This window comes from Callithrix jacchus, chromosome 6, assembly GCF_049354715.1.
Source record: "Callithrix jacchus isolate 240 chromosome 6, calJac240_pri, whole genome shotgun sequence".
In the NCBI taxonomy this organism is placed as follows: Eukaryota; Metazoa; Chordata; class Mammalia; order Primates; family Cebidae; genus Callithrix; species Callithrix jacchus.
The window spans coordinates 54,467,607-54,493,681 of record NC_133507.1 but is presented as its reverse complement, the minus strand read 5'-3'; the positions used below and the strand labels follow the sequence as shown (position 1 = coordinate 54,493,681).

At 37.4% G+C, this 26,075-nt stretch overlaps 1 protein-coding gene and 1 pseudogene across 16 annotated transcripts in view; one reads left to right on the top strand and one right to left on the bottom strand.

Annotated features, from left to right (window-relative positions):
• CHN1 (chimerin 1) overlaps positions 1–26,075 on the bottom strand; it is a 204,949-nt gene that overhangs the window by 155,520 nt on the left and 23,354 nt on the right. For 3 of the 16 annotated variants that reach the window (XM_078327356.1, XM_078327360.1, XM_078327366.1), the window contains exons 3-5: positions 25,777–25,829; positions 24,706–24,825; positions 22,026–22,278 (exon numbers count right to left, since the gene is read on the bottom strand). The exons of 8 other annotated variants lie outside the window; for them this stretch is intronic. In XM_078327356.1, the coding sequence (XP_078183482.1) occupies positions 22,026–22,038 (13 nt within the window). In that variant the 5' untranslated portion in view covers positions 22,039–22,278; positions 24,706–24,825; positions 25,777–25,829. Of the gene's footprint in view, positions 1–9,058; positions 9,083–22,025; positions 22,279–24,705; positions 24,826–25,776; positions 25,830–26,075 lie in introns of those variants that run through there. 5 more of the 16 variants (XM_035304495.3, XM_078327361.1, XM_078327358.1 and 2 more) reach the window with 4 other exon arrangements.
• LOC100385098 (DNA-binding protein inhibitor ID-2 pseudogene) lies at positions 11,733–12,398 on the top strand (annotated as a pseudogene).

Here is a 26,075-nt window from a genome sequence, read left to right as displayed (position 1 = left end):
GCAGAGAAGTCTTGGAGTCTTTGTAGGTGGGCCTAACTCCTCATGGACCCCGTGCAAAGTTGCACCCATGAGGGTCTCTCAAAGATCATTCTGACTTTGGAGAAGGTGAGAGAGAAAGGCTCATTCTCAAAGTCCTTACTCTGAGAGCTGTGTATTTAGAGCTAGGTGGGGCCTTCTTAGGGAACATCAACTTTTACTTGCTGAGTGACTTTAGAAAATTTACTACCTTTCTGCATAATAATCTATTGATTTATAAAATAGAATAACAATATCATCTAAAATGGGAATAGTAACAACATAGGTTTGTTGTTGAGAATTAAATTAGGTATCATCTTATAAAGCACCTTGTACTTAGGAGACCTTCAGTAAATAAGTACCCTCTCCTGCCTTCACCAAAAGTGATTTTGAAAACAGTATTACCATATTAGCCTCAAGCTAAATCATTAACAGCCACATATTCCCTTCTTACTATTGTTAATGATTTCAGCCATGTATTCCCTTCTTACTCTTTTGGTCTTCTGTGTACACCTGCTCTGTTATAGAAGACATTATTCAAGATGCTACAGATCACAATCATATGGCCAAACAAATTTAGTGTCTGGCAAAAAAAAAACAAGAAATATTAGGGAAAAGGTTTGAGTTTCTTTTAATATTAAAACAATTCTAATTAATGACATTTACGAGCACTGTTTGCTGGTGGAAGAATAAACTGGCATAACCTCTTTGGAGAGCAATTAGCTACACATACCATAAGCTTAACTGTGTAACTGGTATCTGTTAAGGCAGAGATTAGATGAGATGTTCTTAGAAGGAGAACACTTAAAAATTATGACAGCCTTTCTTAGGTTGGGGGTAGAGACCTTAGATTGCTGGTGTGGATCCTTCTGCTGAGAGAAAAGCGGCTTGAATGTTTCTTTAGTTGACCAATGGGTTGGTAGGTACCACTTGCACTGTCCTTAGGACTCAGGGGCAGAGAGGACACTGGGAGAGGAAAGCTGAATGGCTTAGGACAAAATGTCTCAATCTCTTGATATGCAGAATTAGTTGCTAAAGGAAGGAAGACCAATTTTCCAGGACCCTAAATCTTTCTGGAAAGGAAGAAATATTACCCCAATCTTTGATTTCTGAGATTCAAAATTAAAGAGTTCTGTCACAGAAGACACTCACAGCTCAAGCCAAGTCCCAATGGCAAGAAGAGGCACAGACATTCCTTAAATAAAATGGCCTTGAAGGAATAATTGAAACTGGTGATATAAGGTCACACAAAAAGTTTCTGCATTCATCAGGAAGGACAGATTCTGGCACAGCTTAAGGTGGATGTTGGAAGTCTCTGACTCCCTGGTACACTAAATCCTGGAGTAAAAGAGAATGAACTTTGAAAAAACTACAATCTTGACCTTCAACTGGGGTGACTGCTGTGACCTGGGCCATGGTCTGACCAGAAACAGGATCCTAGTGGCAGTTCAAGCAACTATTGCCAAACATTGTGGGGCTGGTCTTAAATGCTGACAGAAAATGATGACAAGAAGCAAGAGCAATAGTGTAGTCAGTTCTCTTTTTGGCATCAGGAGGAGGATGGGACGACTCTGGGACTAGGAAAGCCTTCTGGGGCTCAAACTTGGAGGCAGAGACTATCTAAAAAGGAAGATACTGAATTTCCTGCTGACTTATAGAAAAAAAATATGAGAGTATATTTGGCCCCTGAATTTATGTAACAGGCCATGCTGGTTCCCTCTGCATACCTTTTGACCCAGCAGTTCTATTTCTAAAAATTTACTGTAAAAAAATTCAGGATGTTAGAAAATATTAATACAGAAGAATATCACCACAATATTACTTTTAAGACTAAAAAACTGTACTCAACCTAAATGATCAACAACTGAAAAGTGGCTTAATCAATTGTGATTAACTATAATTAAGTATTCCAGTTTGAAGATACCTGGCTACATGAAAAGGACTTTACTTTATAATCTCTTAGAAAGTCTATTCTCTGTTATCTAAAATATTTTAAATCTTATAAACCAGTGGCTGTCGATCTTTTTGGTCTCAGAAATCTGGATTCTAAAGAGCTTTTAATATGTATTGATATTAGTCACATTAGAAGTTAAAACATAGCTGGGCATAGTGGCTCATGCCTGTAATGCCGGCACTTTGGGAGGCTGAGGCAGGAGGATCACTTGAGTACAGGAGTTTGAGACCAGCCTGGTCAACAAGTGAGACCTTTTCTACCAAAAAAAAAGAAAGAAAAAAAATTAGGTGGTGAGTGACTGTGGTCCCAACTACATGAGAAACTAGGGTGGAAGGATCACTTGAGTCCAGGTAGTGGAGGCTGCAGTGAGCTTTGTTTATGCCACTGCACACCACTCTGGGTGACACTGAGAGAAAGAGGGGAGGAAGGGAAGAAGGGAGGGAGGGAGGGAGGAAAGAAGGGAAGAAGAAACTTGAATCATATTTTTTGTTAATTCACTTAAAATAATAAGCCTATTACATATTAACATTTTTATGAAAAATAACTATATTTTTCAGAACAAAAAAAATGGTGTTACATTCTGCAAATCTCTTTAATGTCTAGCCTCATACAAGACAGCTGGATTCTCATATCTGCATCTGTTGTTATATCACATGCCATGTAGCTCCTAGAAGATTCAACTAGACACTTGCAAGAGAATGAGAGCGATTAAAATAAAATAATGTCTCAGTATTATTACAAAAATTGTCTTGACTTTGTGGAAATTCCCTCAGGAGTCCCTGGACCATACTTTGAGAATGAATGTTTTAAACTGTAATTTTTTTGGCATATCTAGGATATGGGATACAATGGGGTAATAAACATTTCATCTAATGGAAGAAATACAAAAATTAAGAAGGGAAAAAAGAGAAAATCATGTGTTCTTTTGGCAGAGAACAGCAGCTTGTTCAAAGGAAGTTATCCAAGGCTAATATGCTGAAAATGTTTGTGACTGCCTTCAGCTGAAGGTCTCAAGAGCTCACAACACCTCTTTTTGATTCTGTCAGAAAATCTACCCAGACCCAGCTTATGAACGTGTCAAACTCCATCAGCAGAATATGACTGAGAATGAGAAGCAGATAACCTACGACTCAAGAACAGCTGCTTAAAATATCTTTATCATGGCATGGCTGGGCGCGGTGGCTCATGCCTGTAATCCCAGCACTTTGGGAGGCCCAGAAGGGCAGATCACCTGAGGTCAGGAGTTGGAGACCAGCCTGGCCAATGTGGTGAAACCCCTTCTCTACTGAAAATACAAAAATTAGGCGTGGTGGCATGCACCTATAAATCCTAGCTACTTGGAAGGCTGAGGCAGGAGAATTGCTTGAATCAAGGAGGCAGAAGTTGCAGTGAGCCAAGATCGTGCTACTGCACTCCAACCTGGGCAACACAGTGAGACTCTGTTTCAAAATAATAATAATTATTATTATTAATATATACATCCTTATCATATGTATGACTATTTAAATTAAGAATATACCCAATTAAATCTATTTAAAGGTTTTCTCCATTGCCATGAAGTATCAGTAATACTTTTCATATCTAATATAAAAGATAATTTTATAAAAGTTTCAGATATGTTGGCATACGGAACTGTTAAAATAATCAGAAAGGTTCACTCATTCAAAAATTATGCATGAAACGCCTTCTAAAGGTGAGGCAGTTACGAGGCACATCCAGATAGTTTGTGCCTTCAATGGCAGTAACAAAAATATGATGGATATTATTTACACACAAGGTAATAAATACAAGTTTTACAAACCACCGTCTTATCTAAATGCCTTGCAATAATAGGTCTAATAATAATTATTATTATTATTTAATAATAAAAATAGTAAATATTTACTAAACTGATGAATGAATGGAAGGAAGGAAAGAATCACTTTTAGCCAGAATGTCAAGAAACACATACCAGAGGAGGTATTATCTGACAAGGACCTTAAAGGATAGATGGTTTTTAAAATAAAGGGGCTGTGAATAACAGGCAAAAGGACACTAAACAGAGGAGAACACGGTGAATAAGGGGGCAGAAACGAGAAAGTTTAATAAGTGTTTGGGGAACTACAAATAATGCAGAGTGGCTGAAATAAAGACTTACTGAGGAAAGTTTGTGACTCAGGCCCTGGAGGGAACCTGGGCTGAGATGTCAGGAGGCATCCATATAATGCACTATGAGTTTTTCTCTGCTTTATATGTTCTTCCAATTAAATACCCAGCTATTTGAGGACAGAGGAATCTGTAGTTAGGTCCAGCTCGCTTCTCAAGAGTCGAAGACAGCAAGCCAGACAGCGGGAAGGCCAAAGGCAGAAGACAACAAGCACAACTCATGGAGCAGACTTACAACAGCACAAAGTAATGAACTCAAAATCACAGGTGGCAGCAAGGCCTGGGAAAGTAAAGAGACAGCTTCATGTCTAAGCTAGGTTCTGTGTGACACATTCTCCATGAGACCTGATATAAAAACTTAAATTCATGAAAATGAAAGAAAAAGATGACATCAAAATAAGCCTAGATTAATTTGTATGTACGGTATAACCTCGTAAGTGAATTTTTCAGTTTTTAATAAATGAAAAAAAAATATGCCTGTGTATATGTATGTGTACATATGCGGGGAGAGAGAGGATGAAAGAAGTTCTTTCTGTTATTCTTCCTACACTAAGAATAACAGTAGTGATCTCTAGCTCAGCCTTTCTCCTCATCTAAAGCAAGCTTGGATAATGTTTCAAGTGACTGTTTTCTCAGTTCTCCCAAGTACGGGAGAGAGGAAGTATGTGCTTTCTGGAAGCACAGGAGAGAGCTTACCTTATTACATGTACTGGATGCCCTATGATCTCAGGGTATTATTCTCTCCCAGAACCCAGAGGAGAAAGGCCTCTCTATTATACAAGGAATATATTACATTTGTACTAACAGAGAACTAGTCAAAACAAAAAAGTATAAGTAAACTATCTGTAAGATGAAGAAAACATGGAAACTGAATCAGACAGAGAAAAGTCCTCTTTAATAATCTCCACAGGAGGTTCTAATTGTTTTAGGTGGGCTCTGGAACTGCATGTACTACCAGAGAAATCCCAGTCTGAGAGGCTTAGAAATAGCATTGTGACAAACTTACGCATAATAAAGCACCACATTCTTCTAAAGTCTTTGAATTCCCCCTCAGAATCCCTGTGGAGGTCTTCATTTACCTCTTCTCCCTGTTCTGACTGAATTGCTGAATGTCAAGCATTCGTTATAGGGAATAAAAAACAGTTTCTTAATTAAATGCTCTTTCATTTTTGGCTAACTGCTAGAATTGGAAGTCAAGAAAACCTTTTCTAAACGTATTTTTATATATTCTATCACGTTTATGAAAAGTGATTCCAATTTTTCTTTTTTAAACTCAAAGGTATAGATTTTAAGCAAGGTTTAGTGTTAAACTCATTGTTGCCATAATCTTTTGTGCTGCTTTTTCTTTAAATATTAGTATTTCCAGGACATTCATTTTTCTTTAAATAATAAAAATTTCAAGATATTTATCTGAGCCTTTAGGCAATGATTTTTAAAACCCCTAGTTAAATTAATCTTTGATATAATTTATAACATTATGGTTATTTAGGAAGTACTCAAAAGTATTCATTTACTGACTAACAGAATTAAATTTACTTATAAATAGCTGAATGTCCTGGTTTCTTGAATTTATAACATTTTATGACTGAATACAATTTCATGTTCTCTCCAATTAGATCCTACTTACATCCACTACATCTGTAGAAGTTGTTAAAAATGACCTCTGGAAACAAAAATTATTTTTCTTTTTATTACATATTCTTTTTGTATCATTATATAATCTATATCTTATGCATTCTTTGGTTTAGGATAATATTCCTCTGGTGAAGTTTAAACCTGCTTAACATTTTACTTTTAAAGTTAAACACTTCATTCTAGAACAGACTAGAATGTTAAATTTAAGCTGTTTATCGTTTTAGGCTTAAACCAAAGGCTTTTACAACTTTTAAACAATACAATGAATTCTCAAAAAAAAGAGAGAGACTGCATTGCATTTTAAATGAGAGTTAGACAAATGACCCATAAACCCTCAAAAATTGTGATTTAGGTTTTAAAGCATATTAGCTTTGAATTGCCTTTGGTTTGAAAATTAACGATTTTGAATTATATAAAAAGAATGACATTTACTGGCAAGAAATGTCTTCATTTCTTCCCTTCGAATGAAGAGTCACCTTTCAACCAACTGGTGAGATTTCCTGTCCTGCTTTAATCCAAAAATGCAAGGCAATAATAATTAATCCCCACCTGTTGCTGTTCTGTTTCTGTGCAAAATTTAGACACACCAAAATAATGACATGCTTAAACTCTTATTTTACTGTAAAGTGATTTTTAAAAGAACAAGGGCATAAACAATAAATACCAAACAAATAAGTACTAGAGGTAACATGTGAGTCACAAAGAAAACATCTACACTCTTTAATAAAGGAAGTTTCTTAGGAAACAAAAATTCACTGTAAAAATGAAAAGGCTCCTAATAACATATACAATTCTAAACCAATGAGGAACAAAAATGAGCCTTGCTAGGTTTCTAGGTATTTCACATCCTGACTAAATTTCTTTCCTAGAAGATGCTTCAAAACATGGAAAGAAGGCATTACAACTAAGATAATTAAAATTCACCCTGCAAAGTCATGGCCAAATCAGGTCAGTTAAATTCACCCTTAGAAGCAACAAAGTCATTTAAAACTGTTCCAGGTTGAAAACTGATGAGTCATGATTCAACTCAGATAGAAATAAACTATTTTTAAAACCAAAGACAATTATTTTTAATTCTTCAGAGAACAGTGACCCAGAACTGTTAATACAAAACACACATACACATTCTCTCTTTTATGAAACTGTGCAATACAGTGCTCACATGTAACTTCACCAAAGATCTCCAGAAAAAAATATTTTGCAAATGGAGTGCTCAATTCTTCACCATGGACCCACAGCCTGGACAAACAAAGCCTCCTAAACGAAATGTGAAACAAACTTGGAAATCTCTCCTACTTAAAACTAAAGCTTGGTCTTTAATAAAAGACCTAAGCAAAGTTTCCTCTAATCAGCTTGGCAGACTAGCAAACAGATTACACAAAGTCCTTCTTCTGCTTACTCAAATATTTCACTATCTTGAAAATGAAAAGCTATACACAGGAAATGGGTCATTTAATTCAACCGGAAGGTAAAGCATGTCATTCTCCAACCTACTAATTCTTCTTCTAGACAAGTCAAATCTGATGTGTTCTCCTTAAAGAGAACTTCTGATAATGCTTCTCCTAACATGTAGGCATATTTACAGAAAGTTCTCAGACAGGTCTATTTATCCACAGGATTTGCAAAAGGGAACTTGAAGATGATGTTGAAATCTTGTCAATCCTCTCAATAACATCTCAACATTCCCAACTAGCTCCCATTTGGATTTTGTTGGGTAGGTTTCAAAAATTAACTTTTAAGAATACATTTCCTGAAACCCTCCGCCCCAGAAAATAGGGTATACAAAACTCAACAATGACAATAAAATAGGTCTTTCTACTTCTCTGCATCTCACATCTAAAATTAAAATGCAGCTGGGTGCAGGGTCTCACAGCTGTAATCCCAGCACTTAGGGAGGCCGATGCAGGGATCATTTGAGCCCAAGAGTTTCAAACCAGCCTGGGCAATGTGGTAAAACCCTGTCTCTACAAAATGTACAAAAATTAGTCAGATGTAGTGGCAAGCATCTGTAGTCCCAGCTACTGGGGTAGGGGCAGAGGTGGCGTGCAGGCAGGACTGCTTGAGCAGGAAGATCAAGACTGCAGTGAGCCAAGATCACTGTACTCTAGCCTGGGCAACTAAGTGAGATCCTGTCTAAAAAATTAAATTAAAATGCAGTGAATTATTTTGTATGAAGTCCTTATAATTCATCCTTAAAAGAATATACTATATGTTATGCATGTTTTAACACAATAAAATAATATGCTTGATGAACATTTTTTCCAATGTTCATGTTCCAATGTTTCCATTTTTCCAGTCCAACAACTTAGACCTTTTTTTTTTTTTTTGAGATGGAGTTTTCACTCGTTGCCCAGGCTGGAGTGCAATGGCGCGATCTCAGCTCCCCGCAACCTCCGCCTCCTGGGTTCAGGCAATTCTCCTGCCTTAGCCTCCTGAGTAGCTGGGATTACAGGCACACGCCACCATGCCCAGCTAATATTTTGTATTATTAGTAGAGACGGGGTTTCACCGTGTTGACCAGGATGGTCCCAATCTCTTGACCTTGTGATCCACCCACCTCGGCCTCCCAAAGTGCTGGGATTACAGGCTTGAGCCACCGCGCCCAGCCAACAACTTAGACTTTTAACCATTCATAGCACTTGAAGTTCCAGATATTAAATAATGTAACCATATGAACACTCTTTGCAGAATTCTTACTTTTTATAATTACAAGTTCTGGAAAATAATCAACTATACTTTAGTGGAGATTTTCTTTGTCAGTTATTTTTCCAACTATAATTCAATGTTCTCAGATAACTTCAACTCCTTCAGCAGATCCAGTATATAAGCTTCTTAATCTTTTTCTTAAAAGAAAAATGGCAAACAGTGTTTTTCTCCTTGTTATTATTCATCCTTTGGCGCAAATTATTCCTCGTCCATGCTTTTCCCATACTCCAACATAGTTTTGTAGCACTGACCTACTTGGATTCTTGCCTTTGGAAAAAGAATTGATCATCCTATTCCCTGGCCTAGGGGTATTTAAAGTAGCATGTTTATTAGAATGCGCATTATTCTGCAATGCAGATTCAAAGCATTTTCCAGTGATGAGAGACAAAATGTCATTTTGCCAGCAAGCATTGAAATAGCAACCCTTCAAAGTCTTCCTTACATCCGTGTTTTCAAGCTTTATCAAAAGGACAGTTGCTCAGAAAATAAGAAAAACTAACACTTAAATGAAACTACTGGGAAAAGAGAGATAAGGCAACCATTACTAATATTCACATCAGAGGCAACAGAGACGGGAAAAGAACACAACATTCCTCATCTTACTCTGATCATTTCCAAATGCATTTCTTTTCAACTGGATGCTTCTGGAAAAACCACTCAGTCACTAAAAAACAAAAAAGCAGATTTTGAGGAACACAGAGAGGTTTGCCTTAGATTATAAACTACAGAGCCAAATGTGGAATAAGGCAGTTGATAACTGTAAAGAAGAAAGCAAAATCAGACATGGAAGTAATACTGTGGCAACCACAAATGAGCAGAGTTGGATAATTCTAAAGCACGTTAACTATCCCAAAGTATAGTAAAACGCTTGGCATCTTTTAATTAACTATGCTTTCATGGCGTACACAACAGAATAGGCTGCCAAGATGCAAAAACTCTAGAAATGAGAACCTGTGTTCCAAATTGATAGGTACTTGTTTTTCTTCCTGAGAGCACAACTAGGACATGAAAGATCTGGGACTGTGGTGTCTCTTGCTGACACGTGCATACAAGGCCTAAAATGAATGTGTAATGAATGAACTGATTAACAAGTTTCAGCAGTGTAGGGATATGAGCAAGTATAATGCCAACAAAGGTCCATATTTTCTCAATTATAAAATCCAAATGCTTTAAAAAGTGAAATTATTTTTATGACATATTTGGCAGCAAATCCTGGTCGGATCTGAACGACAAAGTATTTTAATAACTCTTTATAACTCATTTGGTGGCAAAAATCTCACCTGGTCAATGTGACAATATTTAGTCTTTATCTCATTGAGTATGACCATTTATTTCATTGCAGAAATACTAATGTGTGATTACAGAGTAATGACTCAGACACTGCTGTATTATAAAATATACTGTATATATGTGAAATATACTACCTTTCTAAAGTCTGAAAAATCCTGCATTCCATTTCAAATCTGGTCCCAAGGGTTTCGGACAAGGGATGACAGACCTGTTATTGTTATTAATATTTACAGCTGATCATGTTAAAATGTTAAGTCAGAACATGCCACTCTTCTGCTGTGTTCTCTCCAATGGCTTCCTATGTCACTCAGAATAAAAGCCAAACTCTTTACAACTGCCTACAAAGACTGCTATTTAAAGAGGACTATAACATTGGCATCATCTGGTAACTTGAAAATGCAAAAGTGCAGAAGCCAACTCCCAACTACAAATCCGAGTCTGCATTTTCACAAGACCAAGCGATATGCATTGCACACCAATTTTTCAGTAACACTAACCTACAAGAACCTGGGTGATCTGTCCCCACTAAGCCCCTGCGTTCATCTACTTCTTTTCCTCTCAGTCACTCTTTTCCAGCCTCTTTGTTCCCCTGCCATTCATCAGACATATAGGACATACTTCCACCTAGCTGTTTCTTCAGTCTGGAATGTTCCTGCCCAGGTGTTTGCTCTGTCACCTGCTTCCGTTCTTTAGTGAAGCCTTCCCTGCCATTTAAAAAGTTCAAAACTCCCTGACACTTCATATTCTCCTTTTTTTCTACTTAGTACTTATTACTATCTAAAATACTATCAATTTTATATTGTTTGTCTCTCTACATCAGAAGGTAAGCTCAATGAGGGCAGGATTCTTTTGTCATCTGTTGTTCACACTGCTGTGTTCTTACTGCCTAGAATGGTAATTCGCAGTGTGGTCTGTAAACACTTGTGCGTCACTGAGACCCTTTCAGGAGAGGTCCACAAAACCTAAACTGTTTTATTAGTAATCCTAAGAAGGATTTTGCCTTTTTCACTATATTGACATTTGTACTGGTGGCACAAAAACTATCTTGGGTAAAACAAAGCAGGGGCCGGGTGCGGGGGCTCACAAGGTCAAGAGATCGAGACCATCCTGGTCAACAAGGTGAAACCCCATCTCTACTAAAAATACAAAAATTAGCTGGGCATGGTGGCATGCGCCTGTAGTTCCAGCTACTCGGGAGGCTGAGGCAGGAGAATTGCTTGAACCCAGGAGGCAGAGGTTGCAGTGAGCTGAGATCACGCCATTGCACTCCAGCCTGGGTAACAAGAGTGAAACTCTGTCTCAAAAAAAAACAAAGCAGTAGCAACGAGGCTGTCATTGTATTCTTCACCAGTACACACTCCTAGTAAAAAGAAAAATTGTTTAACCTAGAAATGCCCTTGATGAAGTGGTTTTAAAGTATTAGTTTTGTTAAATCTTGATCCTTAAGTACACATCTTTTGGACATTCTGTTAAAAAAGTGAGAAGTGTGCATAAAGCACATCTGTTGTATACCAAGTATGATGGCTGTCTTGAAGAAAAGCACATCTGAGATCATTAGGGTGGTGAGCTGAACTAGCTCCGTTTTCGTAACGGCCATTTCACTTGAAAGAATGACTCACCTCAAGCCTGTAAGCCCAGCACTTTGGGAGGCCGAGGCGGGTGGATTACGAGAGATCGAGATCATCCTGGTCAACACGGTGAAACCCCGACTCTACTAAAAATACAAAAAATTAGCTGGGCACGGTGGCGCGTGCCTGTAATCCCAGCTACTCAGGAGGCTGAGGCAGGAGAATTGCCTGAACCCAGGAGGCGGAGGTAGATCGCGCCATTGCACTCCAGCCTGGGTGACAAGAGCGAAACTCTGTCTCAAAAAAAAAAAAAAAGAATGACTCACGAGCTGTGACTAACCAGACTTGGATATTTAAAAGGTATTTTCTCAAGAATAAGCAAAGTGAACTTGTAACTCCAACAAAAATAACTGTGTTTACTGTCAGTCACAAAAATGCAACCTTTCGATTCTGAGCGGAGCCTAGTGCCAAGCGCAGCTAGCTCAGTAGGCGGCAGCGGTGGCCGCCTGAGCTTCAGGGCAGCCAGCTCCCTCCCGGTCTCGCCTTCCCTTGCGGCCAGCATGAAAGGCTTCAGTCCCGTGAGGTCTGTTAGGAAAAGCAGCCTGTCGGGACCACAGCCTGGGCATCTCCCGAAGCAAAACCCTGGTGGACAACCTGATGAGCCTGCTGTACAACATGAACGACTGCTACTCCAAGCTCAAGGAGCTGGTGCCCAGCATCCCCCAGAACAAGAAGGTGAGCAAGGTGGAAATCCTGCAGCACGTCATCGACTACATCTTGGACCTGCAGATCGCCCTGGACTCGTATCCCACTATTGTCAGCCTGCATCACCAGAGACCCGGGCAGAGCCAGACGTCCCAGACGCCGCTGACCACCCTCAACACGGATATCAGCATCCTGTCCCTGCAGGCGTCTGAATTCCCTTCCGAGTTAATGTCAAATGACAGCAAGACACTGTGTGGCTGAATATGTGGTGTTCATGACATTTTTTTTCTTTGCACAACAACAACAAATCCACAGAATCTTTTAAGTGCTGAACTTATTTTTCAACCATTTCGCAAGGAGGACAACCCGAATGGACCTTTTTAAAAAGAAAAAAAAATGGAAGGAAAACTAAGAATGATCATCTTCCCAGGGTGTTCTCTGACCTGGACTGTGATATTCGTTATTTATTAAAAAGACTTTTAAATGCCCTTTCTGCAGTTGGAAGGTTTTCTTTATATACTATTCCCACCATGGGGAACGAAAACGTTAAAATAACAAGGAATTGCCCAATCTAAGGAGACTTTGCCTTTTTTCAAAGGTGGAGCGTGAATAGCAAAAGAATCCAGTATTCAGTCACTTAAATGAAGTCTTTTGGTCAGAAATTACCTTTTTGACACAAGCCTACTGAATACTGTGCATATATTTATATATAAATATATCTACTGGAGCTGGTACCATCGCTTCTGAAACTATTCCAAATAATCCAAAAAAAGGGAATCCTTCCCAAATCATTTTATGAGACCAATATCATCCTGATACCAAAACCCAGCAGAGACCCAAAAAGAAAAGAAAACTTCAGGCCAATATCCATGATGAACATAGATGCAAAAATCTTCAATAAAATATTGGCAAGCCGATTGCAACAGCAAATCAAAAAACTTATTCATCATGATCAAGTAGGATTCATCCCGGGGATGCAAGGCTGGTTCAACATATGCAAGTCTATCAACATAATTCACCACATAAACAGAACCAAAAACAAAAACCACATGATTATCTCAATCGACGCAGAGAAGGCATTTGACAAAATTCAACAGCCCTTTATGCTAAAAAACCTCAATAAACTCGGTATCGATGGAACCTATCTCAAAGTAATAAAAGCTATTTATGACAAACCAACAGCCAATATCATACTGAATGGGCAAAAACTAGAAGCATTCCCTTGGAAATCCGGCACTAGACAAGGATGCCCTCTTTCACCACTCCTATTCAATATAGTACTGGAAGTTCTAGCCAGAGCAATCAGGCAAGAAAAAGAAATAAAGGGTATTCAAATAGGAAAGGTGGAAGCCAAATTGTCTCTATTTGCAGACGACATGATAGTGTATCTAGAAGACCCCATCGCCTCAGCCCAAAAACTCCTGAAACTGATAAGCAACTTCAGCAAAGTCTCAGGATATAAAATCAATGTGCAAAAATCACAAGCATTGCTCTACACCAATAACAGACTTAAAGAAAGCCAAATCAAGAACGAACTGCCATTCACAATTGCTACAAAGAGAATAAAATACCTTGGAATACAACACACAAGGAATGTATGGGACCTCTTCAAGGAAAACTACAAACCACTGCTCAACGAAATAAGAAAGGACACAAACAGATGGAGAAACATTCCATGTTCATGGTTAGGAAGAATTAATATCGTGAAAATGGCTATACTGCCCAAAGTAATTTACAGAATCAATGCTATCCCCAACAAGCTACCATTGACTTTCTTCACAGAACTGGAAAAAACCACCATGAACTTCATATGGAACCAAAAGAGAGCCCGCATAGCCAAGTCGATTCTAAGCAAAAAGAACACAGCGGGGGGCATCACACTACCAGATTTCAAACTATACTACAAGGCTACAGTAATCAAAACAGCATGGTACTGGTACCAAAACAGAGATACAGACCAATGGAACAAAACAGAGGCATCGGAGGCAACACAACATATCTACAACCATAAAATCTTTGATAAACCTGACAAAAACAAGCAATGGGGAAAGGATTCCCTGTTTAACAAATGGTGTTGGGAAAACTGGCTAGCCATGTGCAGAAAGCAGAAACTGGACCCCTTCCTGACACCTTACACTAAAATTAACTCCAGATGGATTAAAGACTTAAACATAAGACCTGGCACCATAAAAACCCTAGAAGGAAATCTAGGCAAAACCATTCAGGACATAGGAGTAGGCAAGGACTTCATGAACAAAACACCAAAAGCATTGGCAACAAAAGCCAAAATAGACAAATGGGACCTAATCAAACTCCACAGCTTCTGCATGGCAAAAGAAACAGTCACTAGAGTGAATCGGCAACCAACAGAATGGGAAAAAGTTTTCGCAGTTTACCCATCTGACAAAGGGCTGATATCCAGAATTTACAAAGAACTCAAACAGATTTACAGGAAAAAAACAAACAAGCCCATTCAAAATTGGGCAAAGGATATGAACAGATACTTTACGAAAGAAGACATATATGAGGCCAACAATCATATGAAAAAATGCTCATCGTCACTGGTCATCAGAGAGATGCAAATCAAAACCACATTGAGATACCATCTCACGCCAGTTAGAATGGCGATCATTAAAAAATCTGGAGACAACAGATGCTGGAGAGGATGTGGAGAAAAAGGAACACTTTTACACTGTTGGTGGGAGTGTAAATTAGTTCAACCATTGTGGAAGACAGTGTGGCGATTCCTCGAGGCCTAGAAATAGAAATTCCATTTGACCCAGAAATCCCATTACTGGGTATATATCCAAAGGACTATAAATCGTTCTACTATAAGGACACATGCACACGAATGTTCATTGCAGCACTCTTTACAATAGCAAAGACCTGGAATCAACCCAAATGCCCAATGATGATAGACTGGATTGGGAAAATGTGGCACATATACACCATGGAATATTATGCAGCAATCAGAAATGATGAGTTTTTGTCGTTTGTAGGGACATGGATCAATCTGGAGAACATCATTCTCAGCAAACTGACACAAGAACAGAAAATGAAACACCGCATATTCTCACTCATAGGCGGGTGATGAAAAATGAGAACACATGGACACAGGGAGGGGAGTACTAAACACTAGGGTCTATTGTGGGGAAAAGGGGAGGGCCAGTGGGAGGGGGAGGTGGGGAGGGATAGCCTGTGGAGAAATGCGAAATGTGGGTGAAGGGGAGAAAGGAAGCAAAACACACTGCCATGTGTGTACCTATGCAACTGTCTTGCATGTTCTGCACATGTACCCCAAAACCTAAAATGCAATAAAAAATTTTAAAAAAAAATGCAACCTTTCAAGTGAAAATAAGATTTTGAAGAAACTTGTATCCACTACCATGACCTTGATAGTTTGTTAATATTTAAAGAGTTTTCCAATAAGATCAATGGTGATATTAAAGAACTTGAATCTAAGATATACTACATGATGAAATGTGTTAACATTCACAAGATTTACATTAAGTCAATGAACTAATGCTTTTGAAATGACAAACATATGATAATGTATCATGCGTGGGTAAAAGATCCAGTCAAATACAAGAAAGGCCAGTGGATTTTAATGTAGCAGAGTAAAAATGTCACTGATATGGTTTCAAAGTCTACATTGCAATTGACCTTTAAGAAACTACCACTTGTCAAGTTTTAGTGTAGTATCAAAGAAAAATATCCGTAACTATTTGAAAAGATTATTAAAACACTTCCCTTTTTTCCAGCTATATATCTGTATAAGGCCAGATTCTCTTCATATATCCCAACAAAACAGTATTTTTCAATAGATGACTGTACTGCAGATAGAGAATCTAGTTCTCTCCTAAGCCAGACATTAAAGAGTTTATACAAATGTAAAATAATGACTTATCTTACTACATTTAAGAATATAGTCAATTTTCATAAAATGTGTTATTTATGTTAACATAAGCTTATGATTTTTTAATTGATAATTTTTAAAAAGTTCTCAATTTTAATTTCAAATAGCAACACATATAACCCACATAACAAACGCACCTAGACTTCTCAATGATGTTGAAGAATATAAATGGGTACTGAGACTTAAATGTTTGAAAACCACTGGCCTAAAACAGTAACTAGAACACAATAGTAAATCATGTCGCACTGAACAATTACAATGTGCCAGTCTCTCGTTAAATGTTTTCATACTTATTTCATTTATGTCTCAAAACAATGGTTGAAGGGAAGTATTATTACTGTTACCATTTTATGGATAAGAAAATCGGTAATTGAGAGGGATCAAGGCATCTGTTTAAAGTCACATGGAGCAGAGCCAGTCCTTGAACCACAATCATGTGCCTATAGATCTCATACTCCTAATCAAAATTGATAGTATAATAAAGGGATCCTAAGTTAGAAACAAGGCAAACAGTGCCATGCCAGGTGACTACATCTAAAAATATCAAGGCAATAAGAAGGAGCCAAAATACAAAGCTAAATGAGTTGCGGATTGAAGAGAGATAACCGAAGCAAGCCCATATGAACAGAAGACAGGGCCAGGACAACTTCTCAGAGGTAGATGCAGATGCTTGAGGAAATACTTCAAGTGTAGTCCATAATGGCCCAACAACTATCAGTAGGCTAAAGAATGAACAATAATAACCCTGAGATGTCTGGCTTCAAGCCCAGCTTCCAGGACAACAAGCTGGTATCCTTATGGTCAGGTTCATTCATGATGCTATTAAAGTCTTCTCCTTGCTGCTACTGGTTTCCCTGCAGCTCAAGCTTGAGTATAACCTTCAATGAAATGTTTAGGATGTTCTCTGGTTCCCATATCCAAAAAGAGTTGTCATCTCATTAAACCATCAAGTCCAAGAAGTATCTTCTCTTTGATCCACAGCAGGGTAATATCTTAATGCTTTATCACTCCAATAAGCTTAGTGACAAGACGGGCACTTAACTGTCTGCATCTTTTGAAGGACTCCTGTAAGGTCAAGAACAGTAATCCCTTACCCAATTTCAAATTTCCCTATGCTAAAAACTCCTGCTAGAATATGCAGACAGACTTTCTACTCTTGAAATTTACATTTCCTGTGATATTTAATCTATGAATCACTTTGTTGGGGATGATTAATAAGTGAGTGATCTAAGATTGGGAAGAAAAAAAGAAGGTGAAGTGGGTAGCAGAGCAGCAGTTGTAGTTTTAGCAATGCAGCATTCAGACAATGGAAGTTGGGGCAAAGAAAGCAAACAGATCTTGGAACTGTCCTCCGCACTCACTCTATTAGGAGGGAGAGAGGAAGGGAGGCGATAAAGTCAGGTTGATTCAGTGCCTAGGCTGAGTGTTACCACATAAGGAATTATGCTACATAACCCTATCGGAGAGAATGTTTGAAAAATTCTGACCCAGCTATGCATATGGAAGATCAGAAATAGAAAATATAATCCCTAAGTATGCATAATATCTGCGACCATGCAAAAAGTGGATTTATAAACATATTCTCCAAATGTTAAATGAGGGAGATCCTGAGAAGTTCCTAATACAATCACTAATATTCTCTTTTCCTGGTGTCCTATCCTCATTTTATATCAGTAAATAAAAAAGCAAATTAAGAGGGCTTTCATAGCTTTCCTAGTGACCCAGGATCACCCTAACATTGTTTTTACCTTGAACCCTTCAGTTATTCAACCACAAATGCTTCCACACTGGGTCATCATAGTAAAAGTCTGAGGGTTAGAAAGAGAATGCTGGATAACAATGATTATGCTCACTGGTATTTTCCACAGTTGAATGGGCTATGATCTAATCCACGTCTCCTTCCTACCATAACCCATGCTTCAACATATGATGTGCAGAACTATCATGACAACATTTTGCCAGATCATGAAACAGAAAACATACATATGAACACAGTTATTCAGTGTTTCAGATGCCACAGAGCACTGCAATCTTCCTGATATCAGTGGACCAATTCAGGCTGCTGGAAGCCTGGTCCCAAAACACGTTTTTCTCAGGAAGGGCAGAAACGTAGGCAGGACCTGACAAAATATAGATCAAGGCCAAAGAAACTCATGACTGAAAGTAAGTTCTGGAATATGTCTCTACACACAAGCAAAACAAGGAAAAGACAGTGATGAAGCAGCAGCAGCAAAAGGATGCAAAAGATGAAGGATGCCTGGGCACTTCCCTTCTGGGTGCTTAGGAGGAAGAAATGTCACATATTTTCTGCCAGGCTGATGTGAGTTTCAGGAATGACGATGTGGATCTGCCTCACTTTGTGCCGCCAGCTTTGGCAGTGCAGGGCAGTGATTAGAAGTGTGGGTGCTGGAAGTTTGGAAACCTGCCTGTACTAGCACTTACTAATTGTGACTCTACCCCGGCATGCCAGATGGACAAATGAATATTAGCTATTGTTATTGTTATTATTACCATTTAAAAAAAAAAACTTTTAACCTCCTGAAGTACCTGACACTAAGGAAATTTCCAGAGAAAGAAAGAAAGATAGCTGTCACTGGAAAGCCATATGAAGGAATATGTGAGTTAAAGTAGTAGAAGGTATCTCTTCTATGAACATATGTAAACAGAATACCTAGAAGTCTCAAAATATCATACTTTAAAGAATTTTCCAAAATACACTTATTTAAAAGATATTACTTCTTTTTTTCCCATTTCCACTTCAGGACTCAGAATACCGTGACAATGCCAAACATACTTTACATATGAAAAGTTACAGTCCAATAGGTTTACTGAAATAAAAAAGTGGATAATCCATTTGTTTTTAAACATTCAAATAGTCTTCTTTTGTTTAACTGCAGACTTGATGTGGATTTCTAATAAGCAATATTATTTGTTATTCAAAAAGCAGACTGAATGATTTATGTCACGCAGCTGTGAACAAGCATTTTGTTGGAAATACCGTCTGCATGCTTTACTGCACTAACATTGTTAGAATGCCTGCATGGAAGTTGAATGCTAGGAGTTGAAAAGCAAAAGGTCATTGTCACTGGAAAATGAAGAGTTATCTGATTCAAACCCACATCAAGCACAGACAGCTAATAGCAATGAAAGAACATTTCCATGTGCTTTTATCAGTCTGTAAGAGAGAATTATTCATCTCTAATAAGACTTTTCAAATTCCTACAATATAGTATAACAAAAAATGAATTTTTACAGTTTACAAGTGACAAATAAGTTGTTTTCTCATAAATTTTTAAATATTGGTATACCCTTCAAAGTCAAGCCAAATATGCTGCTAGTAAATGTTTTCCCAGCACCAATAAAATGTTTTCAAAAATAAGAGTAATCATAAACAAAGGTAAATGAAATAAAGGCAAGAGTAAGATACTTTTGTTCGTATCATTAATAAGCATGGAAACATGAGACTGGTTTCCTTCATACACATATAGCATACATGAAATAATTTCAGAAAACTTGAATTCTCAGTATATATGTCTGTAACTTTAAAGAACATTCTCTTGGTTTTCTGTAAACAGGCCATAAGAAATGATTTTAAAAAAACACACACACACAGAACAAATTAACACAAGCTAAATTGCCTACTGGGGTTAACTATTACAGCAATCTTGCCTAACAGACAAGCAAAATAATTTATGCATTTTATTGCTTAATGTAACATTTTCTGAAAGCATAAGAAGTTCTAAGAAAACCCCTGGTGGCAAACAACTGCATATTACTAACTTCATCATTTTATTCCTCTACTGCTCAGCAGCAAAAAGATGACACAATCATAATTAGGCTAAACTAATAATTTTAAAATATGTATTTATAGTATAAATGCAAGTAGTTCCTCTAAAAGGGACATGCACTGGAGGAAAATGGTTCTTTACATGTGTTTGAGAGCCAAATTTTCATTTCTTTGACTTTATTTAATTTTTACTTTTTAAAATATCCAAGCCTAAAAAAACATGGAAAGAACAGTACAAGAAATGAGTATTCTCTCATCTAAATTCACTCATTAGTCCTTTGCCCTATTTGTTCTCCCTTCTCTATATTATGCCCTGCCCAAGCACTTCAAAGTAAGTTGCAGGCATGCAGCACTTTAAATCGTTCATCACTTACCTACTAAAAAAACAAGACCCGGCCGGGCGCGGTGGCTCATGCCTGTAATCCCAGCACTTCGGAAGGCCGAGGCGGGTGGATCACGAGGTCAAGAGAGCAAGACCATCCTGGTCAACATGGTGAAACTCCATCTCTACTAAAAATACAAAAATATTAGCTGGGCATGGTGGCGCGTGCCTGTAATCCCAGCTACTCGGGAGGCTGAAGCAGGAGAATTGCCTGAACCCAGGAGGCAGAGGTTGCGGTGAGCCGAGATCGCGCCATTGTACTCCAGCCTGGGTAACAAGAGCGAAACTCCGTCTCAAAAAAAAAAAAAAAAAAAAAAAGACCCATCTCCTACATAACCTCAAAAACATTATCACACTCAAGAAATTAACCTTATGTGCCTAGAAAAGCAGTCATTACCATTTACCACCCAGGTCCATGAACTCTTAATTTTACATAAATTTTAGCTGGGCACGGTGGCTCACACCTGTAATCCCAGCACTTTGGGAGGCTGAGGTGGGCAGATTACCTGAGGTCAGGAGTTGAAGACCAGCCTGGCCAACATGGCAAAACTCCATCCTCTACTAGAAGTATAAAAATTAGCTGGGCGTGGTGGCACAGGACTGTAAACCTAGCTACTAGGGAGGCTGAGGCAGGAGAACTGCTTGAATCTGAGAGGTGGAGGTTGTAGCGAGCTGAGATTACACAACTGCACTCCAGCCTGGGTGAAATTTATATAAATCTGAAGTCATTTTATGAATGATTTACAGATGTAATAAAAGGATAGTGAAACATAGCATGGCAAAAAAATTAATAAAAATTTAAACAGGAAAGCAAAAGTTTTATTTCATTTTTTAAAAATTTTGTTTTGAAGTTACATACCCAAAATTGGCAGTATTCTCTGAAGACTCATCAACTAACTGATCAACAATTCTGTCACGTATGAACCTGAGATATATCCATTTCTATAAATACTGATTCCAGGCTTCAAATACGTCTTGCTTATATAAAATAGATTCTAGTTTATCACTGCTTCTGGTTCTTTATTTATTTTTTTGAGATGGAGTCTAGCTCTGTCACTCAGGCTGGAGTGCAGTGGCGTGACCTTAGCTCACTGCAATGTGTGCCTCCTGGATTCAAGAGATTCTCCCACCTCAGCTTCCCAAGTAGCTGGGATCACAGGCACCCACCACCATGCCTGGCTAATTTTTTTTTTTTTTTAGACAGAGTCTCATTCTGTCACCAGGCTAGAGTGCAGTGGTACAATCTCAGTTCAGTGCAATCTCCACCTCCTGGGTTCAAGCAATTCTCCTGCCTCGGCCTCCCAAGTAGCTGGGACTACAGGCGTGTGCCACCATGCCCAGCTAATTTTTTTGTATTTTTAGTAGAGACGGGGTTTACCATGTTGGCCAGGATGGTCTCAATCTCCTAACCTGGTGATCCGCCCGCCTCGGCCTCCCAAAGTGCTGGGATTACAGGTGTGAGCCACCGCACCCAGCCTAATTTTTTTTGTATTTTTAGTAGAGACAGGGTTTCATCATATTGGCCAAGCTGGTCTTGAACTCCTGATCTCAGGTAATCCGCCTGTCTTGGCCTCCCAAAGTGCTGGATTACAAGCATGAGCCACCGCACCCGGCTGCTTCTGGTTCTTCTGCTTGCACTTGCCCTGTCAAAATGCAATCAAGATTCCAGACTTCAAAAGCATCTTCATTAAGTTCTAGTTTATCATTACTTCTGGTTTTTCCTCTTGCACTTGCATCTTCAAAACCTTAAAGAACTCAGATGGCTCATAATTTTGTTGAAGAAAGGAGAGCCATCTCTGTTGCTCCGTAATTGCAAGATATTTTCATTTTTAGATTTATAAAAATGAATTAAACTGATCGATCCAACAAATTTGTTCATTTCTATATCACTTCCTTCCTTCCAGTCATTGTTATACACATACCTGTCGTTGTCATTTTCCACTAAATAACTGCATCAAGTATATTCTGGTGCATAAATATCATGAAAGATGAAAAAATACTGTCAGTGGTCCTTTTAGCAAATGGGATGGTCCATCATCTTGCCGCAACAAAATCCTTCCTGTTGAATGACTACGTGAGTTTGAATACTATTTCTCCTTCTGTCCTTGGACACACTGTTCACTGTCAATTCTTGAGTTTGATGAAATTCATGTAGACAAGTAGGTTGGCAAACCTCTGTGAAGTTTCAGAAAGTAGATATTTTAGGCTGGCAAAACAAACCATCGCTGTCTCAACTACTGACCTCTGCCTTTGTAGCAAAAAAGCAGCCATAGACAATATGTAAATGAGTGGGCATGGCTTCCTCAATAAAACTTTGGCCAGCTTGTCATCCCTAGATCTAGGATATCATCATCTAATTTATATTGACATTTCTTCCATATAATCAATTTAACCATTATCATTAGAGTCTAGAATACCATTTTCTGTTCATCTGATTTATCTAATAATTAAAAAAATCTTCCTCTGTCAAAGTATTTCTATTTGCCAATATGGGCCGAAATTAAACAATTACAAATTTTCAATTGTGTTTAACAAAGTGTGTTCAATGAAAATTTAACAAACAATAAAGATGGTATCTTCAGGCTTTTTTAATACCTTGTTGAAGATGATGTAATACCTTGGGTAATGCAATAAGAAAACTGAAGGATGACAGAATTGGATCACATATTTCACAAATGCAGCATTCTTTTATTTTTACGTTAGTCTTTTTACTTGTAGTACAATTGGAAGTAATTGATAAGCAATAAACAAATAATTCCTAGGATGATGGAGTAGCAAAATATTTCAGGATAAGATCACTAAAATCCCTTCCTGAAGCTTACATTTCTAAAGGGACCCATGTGGTAACTGCAAGATATAATGACTTTTGGCTGGTCCAGTGGTAGTGGGTTATCAGAATTTATTAACATCAGTGTCACTGAAGCTGATATATAATTCCCCAATGCTAAATTTGACTGGCTTTAAAATGAATAAATAAATAGATAAAATGTTTAAAAATACGACTTTCATTCTATTAAAAATAGGTAAATTGTTCCTTTGTTCTGTGGAAGACCTCAAAGAAAAAATATAATTAATGAAATGTCAAACCATTATAAAGATTTAGAATTGTTTGAAAAAGAAACTCAAAAATTAATATTGGGCAAGAAGGACCCGGATGGTATAAGGTTTAAACATATCATCCAAGTATTTCCAATTATGTGAAAAACAGTTCTTTTATTTTGTTCTTTGATCCAGGATCCCATCCAATCAAGATTCACGCATTGCTTTCGGTTACTATGTCTCCTTAGTGTTCTTTAACCTAGAACACTTCCCACTCCTCTAGGTTTTAAAAACATCTTTCATGACAATGACATCTTTTTAAAAATCTGGACCAGCTGTCCTGTAAAATGTCTACATTCTGTATTTCTGTGATTATTTCCCCATGATTCAGATCAGGATCTGTTAGACAATTTGCAAGCCCCCTGTTCAAAACTTACTAAAAATTTCAAAATGACAGTACAGGGCATTAAACGAAGAAATGAGGTCCTTCTGCAGGTCGCATGCCAATGAAGCCGGACCTGATTCAGGTTAAACATTTCTACAAACCAACTTACTACACAAGTGACAGTTATACTTTCCCCTGCCTCACACTGAGAGACTAATCCGTTTTGTAAATACTAATTCCAGGCTTCAAATGCATCTCTAATCAATTCTAGCTTATTATTATTTCTGATTCTTTTTTCACTTACATTTGTCAAAATGCAATAAAGATTCTAGATGCTAAATATATCTTTAATAACTTCTGATAGTGTGAAATGTAGTTAATGATACATAATAATCATTTTAAACTATTCTCAGCATGTTATCCTTCCTCCTTGCAGACTGACCAAACCAATAATAAAATGTTTTTAAAATACCTTTGAAATCAAAATGATAGCCAGATGTTTAGTGACTGAAGAGAAAAAAAATCTAGATCACCATCAATTAGATAAAATCTTATTCATTCACTCCTTCATTTATCCATTCATCAAACAGTATTAAGTACCAACTAGGGCTAACTTGCACAGAAATAAACATGAGTAAAGCACAGTCTTTGTAATTGAGAATTCCGTAGTTTAGGGTTGAAGAAAAACCTTAAACAGTCACAATGCAGCATGAGAAATGCTAGACTAGGGTTACTAATGGATACCAGAAGAAGAGCCAATTTCAAGTCGCAGCGTCATCATTTACTAAATTTTATGAACATTCAAGGTATTTTACAGTGGAATTACAATGAAAGAAAGCACTTCGGAAATAAAACTATTAAGTATTAGAGGAAAATGAGAGGTGTTATCCTCATCAACCACAATAACTTGTTTCTGGAATATTTACATAAAATAATTATTCCATTTGATAAAATATTCATGAGCAATGGAAGGTTTTCTGGATTACACACTTATCTATTTTACAAGAAGGAAATTTTAAGATCAATTTACAAATATACGACTTACGCCAGCATCTCAGTCCTCTATTTTCTTTCTCTCTAGTCAACCCAGGAAACATGCTCATTGGCAGCCTCTGATTATATGTAACCCAAGGAGTAAAGGCAATATTTAAGATGTATTCAGTATTAACATGGCATACCTTTTTAGAACAATTTGATTCCAAGATTTGTTACTTAAGGGTTTTTTATGTATACCATCTGACTCTTGCTTCTCTATAGGGGAAGGAGAAGTTGTGCAAGTCCTAAGAGTAGAACTGCTTCTGTAAAAAAAAAAATAACTAGAACTGTTGGCATTTTTATGGTTATTAGAGAATTTATTTTTCTCAAGTCCAAGTGAAGAATAAAAGCCAATGCTTTGAGAATAAGAGAGGCTATTAATACTGACCAACACAACTTCTGCTATCTCTAATTCACCTAAGGAATTACTCAACAGCAAGGCTTACAAAAAAAATAGTTTTCACTCTGGAAACCAATGTTTGGTTTGCTTGATTGTTTACTTGAAAACAAAAAACAAACAAAAAAAAAACTCCACAAACTCCCACATATCAGTTTAATTTCCTGCTATAATTGCTTTTGATCAAGTATTTGACATATAAACACTATATTTAGTTCTACTTCTTTGCCACTGTGAGCTCCCCAGAGCATAAAAATAACCAGAATCCTGTTTATACTTGTGAAAATTTTTAGCCTTTTTCCCCTTTTTAAAATTATGATTTTTAAAACTGTTTTCAAATAGGAACATGCATTACTGATTAAAAACAATTATTCTATTCCTAATTGAAGAATTAAGCTTAAAGTAAAATTGGAAGCACAAATGATTTAAAATTCAGGTGAGATATGCCTGGTTTCCTAATAGTGATAATGATGCTCTGTTTTTCCTTGACTACAACCAACAAATCAGTAATAATTAGCAGTAGACATCTAAAAAGGATGAGAAACCATTTTTTTAATGGGCAGATTGTTGCAAACTTGCAAATGAATCTAAACTATGATATTCTGTATGTAAGAAATACCTGAGTAGAAACTACACTGAAATTATCACTCTTCCAGTGACTTGTAATCATGTAATTTTGAAGGAAAAACTCCAAAGACATTTTGCAACTAAACAGAAAATATGACTTAGCTAGAAACAGTAAAATAAGATACTCAGGCTAATTTGCAAATTTAAAAACTGCTTAAAGCGTCCATAAAGAGATCAGGTTGAGAATTACCTTAGATGTACAATTTCGCCAAATTTTGCATGGTAGATATAGTGTAATCCACCCTTAGCAAAAAAAAAAAGGAAACCAAATTAAGAATGGTGCCGTAATCAAATGATATCTTTCAATGTGCTCAAAGATCTATTTATTGAGGAAGCTAATCTGTACCTTTCACTTCAAGTTGGATAAATGAATCCTAATAAATAGGTCTTTGTATATTTATAAAAATAATATTGATGTAGACATGTCATTTTGCAAAACATTTGCCATTAAACAAAGAGATGTGAGATCAGCTAAAAACAAATTCATGG